Source organism: Notamacropus eugenii, chromosome 4, assembly GCF_028372415.1.
Source record: "Notamacropus eugenii isolate mMacEug1 chromosome 4, mMacEug1.pri_v2, whole genome shotgun sequence".
Taxonomy (NCBI): domain Eukaryota; kingdom Metazoa; phylum Chordata; class Mammalia; order Diprotodontia; family Macropodidae; genus Notamacropus; species Notamacropus eugenii.
Window position 1 is genome coordinate 11,545,837 of NC_092875.1, and position 14,819 is coordinate 11,560,655.

General features: G+C 44.9%; 1 protein-coding gene and 2 long non-coding RNA genes across 6 annotated transcripts in view; 2 read left to right on the forward strand and 1 right to left on the reverse strand.

The window, feature by feature from the left end:
• The window catches only part of GNB1L (G protein subunit beta 1 like), a 186,264-nt gene extending 179,865 nt beyond the window's left edge, over positions 1-6,399 (forward strand). For both annotated transcript variants that reach the window (XM_072599792.1, XM_072599793.1), the window contains one exon: positions 3,808-6,399. In XM_072599792.1, coding sequence (XP_072455893.1) covers positions 3,808-3,879 — 72 coding nt within the window. In that variant the 3' untranslated portion in view covers positions 3,880-6,399. The remainder of the gene's footprint in view (positions 1-3,807) is intronic.
• LOC140498963 (uncharacterized) overlaps positions 1-7,884 on the reverse strand; it is a 46,354-nt gene extending 38,470 nt beyond the window's left edge. For all 3 annotated transcript variants that reach the window (XR_011965227.1, XR_011965228.1, XR_011965226.1), the window contains exon 1: positions 7,798-7,884. This is a non-coding gene — a long non-coding RNA (uncharacterized lncRNA). The remainder of the gene's footprint in view (positions 1-7,797) is intronic.
• Positions 7,885-8,032: 148 nt separating this feature from the next.
• The window catches only part of LOC140498964 (uncharacterized), a 13,661-nt gene continuing 6,874 nt past the window's right edge, over positions 8,033-14,819 (forward strand). The window contains exon 1 of the long non-coding RNA XR_011965229.1: positions 8,033-8,121. This is a non-coding gene — a long non-coding RNA (uncharacterized lncRNA). The remainder of the gene's footprint in view (positions 8,122-14,819) is intronic.

Below are 14,819 nucleotides of genomic sequence, written 5' to 3' on the forward strand. Positions count from 1 at the left end.
TGGGGGATAACCTCCTCTTGCCATATAACTGGGAAGATTTCAGTCAGCTTTTGTGTGAGCAATGGTCCCCCTACCTTGTAAATCTCAGCTGGAGTAGAATCAGCACCAGGTGCTTTGCCACATGAAAGGAGCCTAATGGCCCTCCAAACCTCTTCTTCAGTTGGAAGTTCAGCTAAGGAGGGATTGACTTCAACCTGAGGTAAATGGTCAATTGCCAGGCCTAGAGGCCTGTGGGCTACCCGAGTCTTCTTACCTCACCTCCCGAGGTCTTCGGTTGGCCAAACTGGATGCTCGTATGAGAGAAAGGACGTTCCAGAGTTGAACAAGGGTTGAGCTTTATTTCAGGGTCTCGGTTACAAGTGCAGGGGATTCTTCCTTAGGAGGGAGAGAGAGAGGGATCTCCCAAGGAGGCAAAGATCTTACAATAAGAGATTGGAAGTAGAAGTACAAGCGGGGAGAGAGGGGGAGGGGAGAGAAGGAGAAGAGGAAAAGCGGAGCCTTGTGTCCTCTTTGGCTCCTCACGTGCTAAGAGAGCTTTCAGGCTTCCCTGATCCTACTTAACTCTCCAGTCGCATAGTTTGCATCTAAATACCGTGCTGTTAGATAACAATAGTGTGCCCAGATCCGGGACAATCTCGAGGGCGGGGAGATCTCTCTCCCATCACGTTTCTCATGGGAAGAGGCGGAAATACACGAGATAGCTCAGTTCACCTCGATTCCCAGCCGTTTCCTGGGGGGGTCTCGTGAGAGCTCTAAGATTTAGAAGTTCCCACCTTTACCCGCCCGAGACTGTCCACACGGAATTGAGCTTCCAACCCCAACAGTCAATGGCCTCAGCATTGACTGATGATGGTCTGCTGAGAACACTATGGAAGTGTTCAGCCCTTCTCTCTAGGATCATGTACTTATCACTAATCAATGTGACTCCATCAGCACTGAGTAGTTGTGATGCTCCATAGGTTTTTGTCCCATAAATAGATTTCAGGGAATCATAAAAGTGCTTTGGATTGTGACTGTCAGCATAAAACTGAATTTCATCTGCCTTGTCACTGAACCAGTAATCCTGACGTTGTGCAGCTTTGCCTCACTTAAATCCAATTTACGCACGAATCAAAAGACATCACCCATATACCATTTTACTATTGTACCTGTCTCAAAGTCCTGTGATGACAGGCAGGTGATGAAGCAGCAGGTGCAGATACACTTGGAACTGTAGTCACAGCCTTGCATACAGAAAGCCCAGGACATAAGGTCGTTTCTCACTAGAAGCAGCAGTGGGACTCAGCAGCCCCCTGGGTGTCTGAGCAGCCTTTTAAGGCTCACACTGATCACCTCCTGGTGTGAGGAAGGGGGCTAGAAAAGGTACCCTAAAAAATGTCTGCTTACCCAACCCGGGCCTGATTACCACGACAGTAAGAAAATCCCACTCTGTGGTCAAAACACAAAAAAATGTACAAAATATACAAAAACACCTGCAAAGATGACTCCACTCACCATTGTCACATGGAATATGTGCACACTTATACACAACACAAAATCCAGTAGACCTGAATGAAGAACTGCTCTTGTTCAAGAGAACTCAACAGGTATTGCATCCAAATAGCAGCCTTGAGTGAAACATGGTTGGCAAATGAAGGCCAGCTTACTGAAGCTGGAGCTGGATACACAATTTTTTTGGAGTGGCTGCAGTGAAGGGAAGTGCTATGAAGCTGGTGTAGGTTTTGCCATCAAAACTAATCTAGTCAGCAAGCTGATACGCCTGCCAAAAGGAGTGAATGACAGGCTCATGACAATGCAATTGCCACTCGTAGGAAAATGCCATGCCACCATCATTGGTACCTATGCTCCCACCATGACAAACCCTGATGAGGTCAAAGAAAAATTTTGTGAAGACCTGGAGACCCTTATCATCAATGTGCCAAAAGAGGACAAGCTTGTAATTCTGGGTGACTTTAATTCTAGAGTAGGCTCAGACTGCCAGACTTGGCAGGGAGTCCTAGAGAGGAATGGAGTTGGAAACAGCAACAGCGATGGTCATTTACTGCTGAAGACTTGTGCATCACATGACCTTCTCATCACCAATACTGTTTTCCATTTACCTAAATGCAGTAAAACTTCATGGATGCACCCTCGCAGCAAACACTGGCATCTAAACACTGGCATGTGATTGTAAGGAGAAGAGACAGACAAGATGTGAGAGTGATAAAGGTACTGTGTGGTGCAGAGTGCTGGACGGATCACAGACTTATCCTTTCCAAGCTAAATATTCACATTCATCAAAAGTGCCCCCCCCAAGGCAAAATGGCTACCAGAAGAATTAATGTCAACAAACTAGAGCTCTTCTCTGAGCAGGAACAGTTTATTGCTTAATTGCAGGGAAAGTTGAGCCAACACACAGTTGGCAACAGTGGAGCAGAAAAGGAGTGGGCAGCTTTCAAAGATTTGGTGTACAGCACTGCATTTCCTCATCTGGGTCAGAACACTCACAAACACTAAGACTGGTTTGATGAAAATGATGGGGAAATTCAGAAGCTGCTAAGTGAAAAATGAGAACTCCACAGGATTTACCAGCAGGATAGTTCATCCACCTCTAAGAAGGCAGCATTTAATTCCATCAAAAGCAAAGTGCAAGCAAAGCTTAGAGAGAAGTAGCATTTACTATTTGAATGAAGGAGAACATCTCTCTAGTTTTATGTTGCTATGTACAGTTCCTTGTTTTCCATTTCCATAGTTTCTCAATCTCTAGGGCATTCTATGTGCATCATATTATTATAGAATCACTGACTTTTTCATTTGTTCCACAAGCATTTATTGGACACCTACTGGGTAACAGTCATTGGAGACAGAGACAAGAATAAGGACAGAGTGGGACTTGTCCCCACTGGTGCCATTCCAAGTGAGGACCTCTGTCTATCAATGCAAACTGGCCATTTCTCAACAATGTTCAGTTATAAGAAAATTGCCTGAATCACTGAGTTTGTGACTTACCCAGCTAGTATGTATAGACATACAAAGACAAAAGTGAATCTGTCTCTTTTGGGGGGAAACACAATGTATGCAGAAAATTCAATACACAATATATACAAACTGATTTCTTGGGGTTGTTGTTGATTTTCAGTCATATCAAACTCTTTGTGACCCCATTTGGGGTTTTCTTGATAAAGATTCCGGAGTGATTTGCCATTTCCGTCTCCAGCTTATTTTTACAGATGAGGAAACTGAGTAAAGTGACTTGCCCAGGATCACACAGCTAATGACTATCTGAGGCCAGATTTGAAGTCAGGTCCTCCTGACTCCAGGCCTGGCACTCTATCCCCTGTGTCATCTGGTTGCCCAATTTCTGGGGAGAGGACAGTAATGATTAGAGGGAGAATCAGATTAGCCTTCCTGTAGGAGGTGGCCTTTAAATTGGCTTAAGTTGGAAGGAACTGAGGGATTCTCCTAAACCAAGGTGAAGAAGGAGTGTGTTCTAAGCATTGGAGAAAGCCTGTGCAAACCTATGAGGTTACAGTATAAAGCAGGATGGCTTTCTTCCCAAGGCCCCAAAAGGCCTTTCAGAAAGCAACAGAAATAGTAACAAAACCATCTTGGATTCTTTCTTTCAAAGAACTAATAGGGCCACACTGGTATTAACTTACTCCTCACCCTAGCCTCAGGCGGCATCTGGGAATAGGTGGGATCCTCTGTTTACAAGTGACACTGAGGAACAGAGAGATTAAATGATTTGCCCGCTGTTATGCTACAGCCAGCAATGAAATGAGATTACAAGTCATTTCTACTGATTAAGCAAATCTCTGTTTCTTTCAGAGTTTGAAAGTCCTGTTTTGGAGGCTTACCTCACAGAGGAGCCCATCCGAAGAATTCTGCCTGCAGACTTGAGCCGTTGAAGTTGCGTATTCCAGGAAATACCTGCTCAGCTATTTCTGCAAAGCTCCTATTTACACACAACACCATGTCAAAGAACAAGCCTGGGACTGACTGGGAAGGCCAAAAACTCAACCTCAGAGTCCCTTGTTTCACATTTCCCAGTCAGGATTCATTTCTCAGAACAATTAATGTGTGGAGGCTAAAGTTTGTCAAGGACAGATATTATATTATTTTGTAAGAAAAAAAAAGAAGGAAGGAAGGAAAGAAAAAGAAAGAAAGGAAGGAAGGAAGGAAGGAAGGAAGGAAGGAAGGAAGGAAGGAAGGGAAGGAAGGAAGGAAGGAAGGAAGGAAGGAAGGAAGAAAGAAAGAAAGAAAGAAAGAAAGAAAGAAAGAAAGAAAGAAAGAAAGAAAGAAAGAAAGAAAGAAAAGAAAGAAAGAAAAAGAAAGGAGGGAGAAAGGAAAGAAGAAAGGAAGAAAGAGAAAGGAAGGAAGGAAGGAATGAAGGAAGGAACGAAGGAAGGAACGAAGGAAGATACATTTGCAGAAGATCTCTATTTGGGAGCCCAGACTCGGGAAGACACTTGCGATCTTTTCGCGTGTACCTCTTTTTAGTCACCAGCAAAGACTCCATAATAGCTAACACTTGTTAACTGCTAAATTAAAGTTTGCAAAGCACTGTGTGTGTGTGCGTGTGTGCACACATGTGTGCATGCATGTGTGTGTGCATGCTATCTCATTTGGTCCTCTTAATACCCTGTAAGGTAGGTGCTATTATTATTCCCTATTTTCAGGGAAACTGAGGCTGAGAGGATTTAAATGGCATGGCTAATAAGCATCTGAGTCAGAATTCAAACTCAGGTCTTCCTGGCTCTGGCAGTTCCTGGGGACGAAAGCTCTCCCTCCTCTGCTCTGACCACTGCTCTCCCTGGCTTCCCCCTTCTACAGGAAGCCTTTCCTACCTCTTCTTAGTTCTGGTGCCCCACCCCCACCACCATTCATTATTTCCTATTTATCCTGTACATCACTTGTTACATATGTATTTGTTTACATGCTGTTTTCCCCATTACATTTTAGGCTCCTTGAAGGCAGGGGCTATATTTTCCATCTCTTTATCCCAACACTTAGCACAATGCTGGCACATCATGGGTGCTTAATCAATGTGTACTGATTGGTCCCAAGTCCAGCACTTTCTCCGCTAGGCCAGATTGCTTCTCCATATCCATGCAGCATCCCTAGCCCAATATCCAGTTCCTGCTGGGGAGAATGTGAGTGTTAATGTAGAACACTTGAACAGCACTAGATCGTCTACCTGAGCTGTGAGGGCCACAGGCAGTCCAGGAGTATGACCTGGGAATGATGATGAGAAATGTGTCTGTGCTTGTTCCCCAACAAAGCAAGCTGCTGTATTGGACTGATTCAAGATGGAGGTGACCCAGGCTCCTGAAGTCAGCTCGCACCACCATTGTGTTGGCCACCACACCACACAATGAGACTTTCAAATAATGCAACTTGATTGGAAAACCAAAATGGGTCCATGTGTCATTTGACCATTTTTTAAACAAAGAAAGCCACTCCACCTTAAACAGAAGGACCATCCCGTGCTACCTGATCCCCTCTTCAACATTGTTGACAAGCGCCTCTCCACCAAGGATGCCCAGGAATGGCCAACCATCTGCTTTTGTACCAATGATTTTAAAACCCTGTCCATCTCAATGGAAAGGCATACAGTTCCCATAGAGTAGATATACCCACTCAGATGGAGAATAGGACCTTATCTGGACAGTCCAAGGTCAGCTTGGGCCAAACTCCATCATCCTACAGTTTGCTGGACTTGGCATCTTGCCCTTCTCCCTTGCTCACTTGTGCCCTCTTTGAGGGGAGGGTTCCATCAATTATAAAAAAAATGGAAGGGGACCTAGTCAAGAAAGAGGGAGAGTAGATACAGACCTAAGGTGTTCATGCGCCAACTAGAAAACTGACATTCCTAATGAACACCTGAAGTTCCATTTGTGAGGTTATACTTGGTCCTGGGGAATGGAGCTAAGGCCAATGGAGGGCAGTCAGAGGAAGACCCATTTTGGCCTAATCTAAGGCAAGCTTCCTAATATTGAGGGGGGCCCTTGGTGGAATGGACTCTGGAGGCAGGGAGTTCCACATCACCAGAAGTTGTGAAGCATGAGAGATCTTCAGAGAGAGTAGACGTGTTCAGGAGTCCACAGAAGGGATTCATGTTTACAAGGAGGAATTGAGCCATATGTAGACAAAGGGTGTTGGGAAGAGAAGGGAATTTTGAAGCAGAGACCTGGGTTCCAATACTAGCTCCGTATGTTTACCCAGCATCCTAAATCAAGAACTCTGCATAATGCTTGGATTGTTCTGGTCCCAAAGTCGGCAAAGTCAAACTCAACTAGAAACAGCCACTAAACCTGAAAAAAGGATCCTTGTGGGATGCATATTGACTTCAAATTTAAAATGTAATGTTATCTATGTTTCATTGTATTTTTCATTATTTTGTTAAATATTTCTCAATTCCACTTTACTCTGGTCTGTGCCACACAGGTCACACCTCTGCTCTGGAGCATCTCAAAGGTAGTGGTTCATATGCTGAGAAGCAGAAGGCCCTTAACTACCTCTAGCCCTGCTCCTTGGCCCCTGGAGGGGATGGGACCTACCCAAAGTCCCACAGAAAGCAAAAGTAGCAGGAACAGAAGTCTCTGCCAGCTCTGACAGACTGTGCTCATGGAAGAGATGGGGAAGATGGTAGTGACTCTACCTTCCTACCTGTGTGACTTTAGTGAAAATCATTCCCTCTCTATGGCAAATCCCATCATCTGTAAAATAAAGGAGTTGGGCTAGAGAACCCCCAAGGTCCTTTCTGGCTCTTAACATATGAAGATGGTTGGATTTCCTCAACTTTAAAATCAGAGGATTGAATTGATAAAATTCTCTTCTAGCCCTAAATTCCCTCCTGTAACTTCTAGCTTTGAGATTTGATGGTTCTATGAACAAGCACATGACTCCTCTAGATTTCCACCATTCTCCACTCTGGCCCCCATCCCTAAGAGAATGCCCTCTGCACACAATCTGACCTCCTTTACAGAAAATCCCTTCTCACAGAATCCATTTCATTCTCTATAGGAGATTTCTGAGCTTGCCTTGTCCTGGCCAGGACGGTGCCCAGTGCTGTAAAGATGAGTAAAACCCCAGGCGCCAGCTTCAAGAACTGATGGTCAAGTTGGGAAGATGCCTTAGCCATGTAACAATGCACCAGTAATAAATTCCCATAGAGTGGCACAGATGGGTAGGCATTTTCAGGAAATGGATACCAGAGACTTGGAAGAAGATTGTGTTTGACCAACATGATTGGGACCAGGAAGCTCATGAACCCCCTGAAATGGCAGGCTCTCTGTTCACCCCTCTCTCCTCCTAGGACACTCCATCTGCCCCTCTCTGGGTTTCTTCCCTGGCCAGGGGAGCCAAGATGAAGGCATGTTGGGCAAGGTTTGTCAATAACATGTTACTAAAGCAGCTTGTTTTCCTTGGGTCCCCTAAGACCTGGGCACATTGTTATCAGGGCAGTACAATTATTTAGATGGAAGTAGCTGTTTCCTTGTTTGGTTTTTCCCGGACAGCTATATTTACCCGGCTCGGAATTTCCACAGCTATATTAAAAAGGTCTGGGGAATGGGAGGGAGGGAAGCCGGGCAGGTGACTTTTCACCTTGACCCACCCCAGGTCTCGTGTTTGTTAGCTAAAAAAGAAACCTGGGGAAGCAACAAGAAAGTCATTTCCCTTGAAATTCCTGAGCTCCTTATTCATGAGCAGAGCAAAAGGGCCCTGCTTCCCAGTGGCACAGTGGTACCACACCCAAAGCTGGCACAGCCACTACCCTATGGACCTGACCGAGTGGATGCCCCCCTGACATCTTACCTTAACAATCTCACTGCCCTTCTGCTGACTGAGAACTGTGGGTTCCCAGGTTCATCAATGTCCCAAACTCAAATTCAAGGAAGGTTCTGGGGAGGCCTGGATGGAGGGGCTCTGACGTCACCCCAATCCTGAGCTTACTTTTGTCTCTGAAAAGGTTCCAAAGTGGAATGGAGGTGAAGATTCTCCTGTGACAATGGAAAGTCCATCTTCTATCCAGAGATTACAGCCAGTGGGGTACAAGTAAAGTCTGAAGAATGGGGCATAATGAAAGGAAAAACATCATTGGGCTGGAAGTGAGGAGACCAACCAGTCATGGGAACTCAGGTAAGTCACTAGCTTCTCTGGGACTTGGTTTCCTCATCTATAAAACAAGACTGGATGGTTTGTAAAGTTTCTCTGAACTCGGCCACTTTGTGTCTTGGAATTCAAAATATCTGGAGTCAAAAGTCAGTCCAACTCCCTTACCCACAAAGAAGTGGCACCCACAACATCCCTGAGAGGAGTTTCATACTTAGCATGTACTCAATAAATGCTTTACATTCATCCATTCCTTCATTCATCTATTTTTCTTTAGCGGGAATAGCACCAGGGGTCCTTCCTCTCTTGGTCATCACACCCTAATCTCTCCACTAGGCTTTCCTGACCCAGTAGTCATCCTGGTGAGAGGGAGCCCCAATCTCAGAGGCTCACAGATGTGATTATCACCCCATGTATCTTTGAAGGTGTTGAGCCGGGGTGGGGAACCTGTGGCCTCAAGATTACGTGTGACCCTCTAGGTCCTCAAGTGTGACCCTTAGACTGAATCCACAGAAGTGAAGTTTTAGATTCAAATGGGCTGCACTTGAGGTCCTAGAGGGCCACATATGACCTCGAGGCCATGGGGTCCCCACCTCTATTCTGGGCTTTACCAACCACTTTTCCAGTATCCATCCCCTATCAAGTCCCCCAAATCTCCATGTCAGCACCTAACTTCCAGGGACTCCTCCAGTCTTGCTGTCCCCAAACAATGCCCCATATGTATACTCCCTCCTCAAAACTTCCTAATTCTCTGTCTTCTTTCCCCAAGCCTCTCTTCAAGCTAACAAATAAATATCTTATGAAATAATTTGTGATGTTGTTAATGGCTGATCAGGAGAATTATCAGAGGTTTCCCCCCAAAAAAAACAAGACTTAAAGACAAGATTTCCAAGCAGAGGGAAGAACGATCTACCTATAATCAGGGTTTCTCTGGTGGGTATCCAATGGTTCCCTCCATTTTATAGATGAGCAAATAGAGGCTCAAGATCCTAAGATTTTAGATGGAGGGACCCTTAGAAATCATGGAAATCCTTGGCTCCTCATTTGAAAGACAACAATGAAGTTTTTGAGGCTAGGTGAGTGGCAAGCTGAAAAGGTAGAAGGCTTGAAATTTGCTTCCAGACCTGTGGACATCAAACTCACGGCTCCTTCTTCCATACTTTGCTGATCTCAAAGATGGGTCAAAAAACCTCAGCTTAAATCAGGCAAATAATGATGTGAAGGAAAAGACATAAAGGTGAAACATGGTGGCTTCTAATCGACCTAGTGGAGTGAAGCTGCCTGAGAAGGCTGGAAGAAGCCAGAGCAGGGAAGAGGTCAGGAACAATACTGGTAAAGATGGAAAAATCAGCATAGAATACTGAAGACCAGTGGGTGGAGGTGTCAACATTAGGGGCCATCCTGTAGGTGCCATTAACAACGCCACAGTCATGCTCCTAAGATGAGAAGAGTTGGCGGTCTTGGAACCTTAATGGGTGAGAAAGACCCTGTGTGGTGATATCCACTTGAGAGAGATGGGATTAATGGGTTACTTTACATAATAATTTAGAAGTTGATAGCTAAAGGATGTAAACATGGCATGCCTCTTTATTATAATTAAAAAGATAATTTAATTACTGCTATTAAAGCTTCACCATATCCCCGGTAGCCTGCTTTTAACATAACACCTATTGTACGACCCTGTTTGCAGAGTTTGATGGTATGCAGACTTGGCATCCAGCTAAATAGAGACATTGAATCTTCCAAGTTTTATCTCTTGAGCCCATCTGGTTTGAAGTAGCTTACAACAAGCAGGAAAGGGAATTGGATCAAAGGCTCCATTCGTGTTTTCTAAAATACAAAAAATGTGTGAGGTGATGCCGGGAGAAAAGCACAGGCCTTCCCCAGTCAGGCTCAGCGCCATCGGTGCAGCTGAGATGAGGAGCATCCCCATATGGAGGAAGAAGAGGTTAAAAAAAAAAGATCTGGACAAGGATTAGCACATGTAGCCTTCAGTGAATTGGTGGAGGTGGTCTACACTGGTTTGGTGGCCACCCCAAGAAGCCTGTCCAAATACCACACTATCAGTTCTGCTGGCTGGGATCCTACATCAAAGAGAAATGTCTCTCCTTTGGATGCACACCTGGGTCAGGAGGGAGATAGAGGTCACACCCATTATTGGGGTCTGCCTGAGAAATGGCAGCTGTAACATGTATGGAGCTCACTGGAGACAGCCTCTCCCTAAGCTTGGAGTCCAGCTAGAGTCCAGGGAGATGGTTCTGGTGCCCTTATATTACCTGTCATGCCATGGGGACCAATCCCTAATCTTTTTCCAAGTGTACAAGAGGGTTGAACAGACATACATCCACATACACAATTTGGTGTAGAAATACATCACTCTCGACAGGGAAACATGTAGGAAGTCTGGATGTATGGAGCAGGGCATTGAGAGCAAGGATAATATGGGAGGAGGGATGGCTCAAAAAAAACCAGACCCCCTGTTTGTGAAGGGAGGATGAAAAGGCAGAGAAAAAGCAAAGAACTTGAATCTGAGGGGTATCCATCACCTGGGAATGATTGAATAAATTATGGTAGAGAGATGTCCTGAAATAGCATTAGGAAGGGATCAGAGCCAGTTTCGGAGAATCTTAGGTAATCTTAGAACCAGAGAATGAACTGGTACAGAGTGAGGCAAGCAGAACCAGCACAATCTGGACAAAGAACACAACATTTTTAAAGAAAATAACTTTGAAAGACCTGAGAATTCTGGCCCATTCAATGTCTAACCATTTCCCCAGAAAAACACGGATGAGGCATGTTACCCACCTCCTGTCAGAGAGGGAATTAGGTGCTAGGTGCAGAAAGAGATTTCCGGATGCATTTCATGTTGTATATTATGCATGATATACATGACATAGTCCCTATGTGCATTCAATTTTCTTGCCTATTTTTATTTATTATGAGGGTTTTTTTCTCAGTTTTTTCTTGGGGAGAAGGATGGGGATGGGTAAGCAGTAAGTATGCCAACAAAGAGAGGACCATTGAAACATTTGAAACAATACACAGAAAACAACAGAAGAAAATAGAATTCATTCTGTATGTTTTTAAGGGCAAGCAGTATGGAAGAGAGATTCACAGTTTTATATGCAATGCTCCCTTGAGGCTCTAATTTTTATAAAGGAATTGTCTTTTGATGTGTGATAAATTCAAAATAAAATTAATTTTTAAAATATATTTTCCCTTACAAATAAACTCAGGAAAAAAAGTATCTTTGATGTCAGTCAAAGAAGGTGGAAAAGAGAGAAGGGGCTGGAGCTAAAGCTCACTCTGTTTTGTACCAGCTGCTAGATAGGGAGGAAGGGTGAGATTTTGATTCAGCTGAAAAGGATCTGGAGGTTGGGATGGACCACAAAGTCACTAGGACTTCACAGAGTGGTATGGGAGCAAAAAGTGAATTCAATTTTAGGTTATGGTGAGGTCCAGTGTGATGCCCATCAACTGGGGAATGACTGAACAAGTTGGGGTATATGAATGTAATGGAATATTATTGAGTGTTAAGAAATGATGAGCATGTGGATTTCAGAAAAATCTGGAAGGACTCATATGAACTGATACAAGGTAAAATAAGCAGAACCAGGAGAATATTGTACACAGTAACAGCAGCATTGATCAACTGTGATAGACTTAGCTATTCTCATCAATGCAATGATTCAAGATAATTCTAAAGGACTTATGATGGAATAAGCTAGCCACATCCAGAGAAAGAACTATGCAGTCTGAATGCAGATTGAAACAGACTAGATTCAGCTTTTTCCCTCATGGGTTTTTATCTTTTGTCCTGATTCTTCTTTCACAACATGACAAATATGGAAATATATTTAACATGATAGGGAGTGATAGAGAGGGGGGAGAGAGGGGGGGAGGGAGAGGGAGAGAGAGAGAGGGAGAGGGAGGGAGGGAGAGAGGTCAAGTGTCCAGGACTGGGTCCCTCTTTCCCTTGCCCTGGCCAGACCCCATCCAGACTACTGTGTTCAGTTTCAGGTGCCATATTTTAGAAAGTACATTGGAAAGCTGGATGAGATCAGAAGGAAGCCAGTCAGCATGGGGAAGGGCCTCATGTTCATGCCACATATGGTCATTGAAAGGAGCTGACAAGGTCAGCCTGACTCAGTCTTTGAGGGAAATGTGCCAGCTGTCTACTAGTATTTAAAAAGTTGCTACTTGAAAGAGGAGTACTAGACTGTGCTGCTTAGCCCCAGAGGGCACAACCACAAGCAACAGGAGAACATTGTAGAGATAGATTTAGGCTTGTTTTCAGAAGAAACTTCCTACTGGATCTATGTGGCCCCAAGTACAAAGGCCAGCCTTGGGAGGTCCTGCTCATTAGAGGTCTTCCTCCGAAGGCTCGATGACCCCATGCTGAGTACATTGTAGAGGAGATGGATTCCTTTCAGGAGGGTCTATCAGATCTCAGAAAACCACCCCCCTCCACTTCCTAAAGTCTGTGATTCTGTGAGAGAATGGCTACTGACATCAGGCTGTGCAGGTGTGTTGACCGTGGCAGTAAAAGAAAAAAACAATGAATTAAAATGCATTGATTAAATGTATGTGCAAAGGACTGGGCTAGGTGGTGAGGAAGCAATATCCCAGGATGGTCCTGGGAGCGCTTGCTCTAAATGGGGGAAGCCACACCTTCCAGAAAGTCCAGTTCAAGGGGAGTAAATGGCCAGGCCTAGGGACCCTTAGGTTACCTCGGTAAGGAAATGACAGTACGTGGGGGTCTGAAGGGGGTAGAGGTAGGGTAATTGATGAGGTCTGAAAGTCCTCCGGCCCTACATAATAGAGTTAGGGACCCCTCTCCCTCCCATCAGTTAAATGGCCTAGATGAGATCTGGGCAACTCAAGAGGGAGAAGGCACAGCAGGAGGAGAGAGAAGGGCACCCCTAGTGGTGGCAGGTGAGCTTAGCCTGAGTGGAGGCTTCTTGGTTTTGTTCATCCTTCCTTTTCTAAGATGCCATCAGGGGCAACAGGTGGTGCAGTGGGTAGAGCACCAGTGCAGGAGTCAAGAGGACCTGAGTTCAAATCTCACCTCAGACACTTGACACTCACTAGCTGTGTGACCTTGGGCAAGTCACTTAACCCCAATTGCCTCCTCCTGGCTCATCTAAGTCATCCTGACGAATATCTGGTCACTGGATTCAGAGGGCTGTGGAGGAGAAGTGAGGCTATGACCTGCACAGCCCTCCCTCACTCAAAACAAAGTCAAGTGCAAGTCTTGTCATCATTTCTCTAATGGCGTGGTCTTCTTCGGCAACAAAGGACGAACACACATCACGATATCATAGGAAATGGATTTAAGTGAGGCAGAGCTGCACAAAGTTGGCAGCTTCACCCTCTCCTCCAGAGTCATCAGAGTCCGTTGGCAGGACAAGAGTCAAGAGGACTGGCGGCTTGGGATGCAGTGGACAACCTCAGCATTCTCGATGTCTGGCCAAGCTGATAGAGGCATGATTTTGACCTTTGTACTGTTCCTTGGCTAGAAACATGTCTGATGATTCCAAATCAGGAGTTCAGATATTTGGGGGATTCTTGGGAAAACACTGGTGCCCAGGGCAGATTTCTAGGAGGCTCTCATAGGAAGGAAGTCTTATATTGTGGAAAGAACAGTGGATTTAGAATGGCAGGACTGTGTTTGTAACCTGAGTTTACTCTTCACTGTATATGTGACCATAGTTAAGCCATTCAACTTTTCAGTGGAAAAAAAAAGAAGGGCACTCAATTTTCTCATTTGTGAAACAGGGAGAAATGACATTTCGACTACAAACTCCATAGGGTTGTTTGGAGGGAAGGAAACCTTAAGGCATTAGAAACATAGAAGTCAAGGAGACTTGGTCCCTCCAGCACAAGACCTCAGCTTTAGGGAGCTTAGGAGGCTGTTTAGCCAACATTGTCACACTTCTTTGGTCCCAGTCATGCCAAGGCTAAAGCTCTGCCCAGGTCAGAGTATATTATCATTCCTGCACCTTTTAATTCATCCCTTGGGGAAGGAAGTAGTACCTGGGACTCCGTTTCAGTTGTCTGAAAGCCTTCACCCTCAAACCTTTGCCTGAATTGAAAGGTTCATGTTCCCTTTCCTTGGCAACTGTGACCACATGGAATTCTCATCCACCCTGTCTTTGATCTTCAGCACACTTGGAGATCGATGCCTTCTATTCAAGCAGAACCTTTCATCACAAGGGATCCCATACCTTCAGTGGATCCCCCCACCTGGAAGTGCTGCCCCCTCTGGGCTGAGATGTAGCAACTGAGGAATGGCCAGTCTATCTTTTCTTCTAAACAGCTCCAGAACCCCCCACAAGAGACCCCAGAGAAAGCACCACTCTTAATGGTAGTGAAAATTACCTGTTGTAACTTTCACATGTATTTTATATACCTAGAAATTATGTAATAGGATTTTTTGCTGAACTGAATAATGAAGAGAATTTGGGTGAGTCAGTGAGCTAAGCAGAAATCCCTGATAAATCACTAGGCTCCCCTAAAGCTCTCTTCCACAAATAAGATGGAAGCTGGATGTGCCCCTTCTGTAAGAAACGTTAGCGTAATGGGCAAAACCAGCACAGTGTGAGAGCTCGGAGACAGGAAGAAGCAAGAGCTAGAAGGGACGTTAGAGACCATGGAGTCCAACCTCCCCTTTTATGGAGATTGCAACTATGGAGACCACAGATGAAATGACTGGTCCAGGGTCA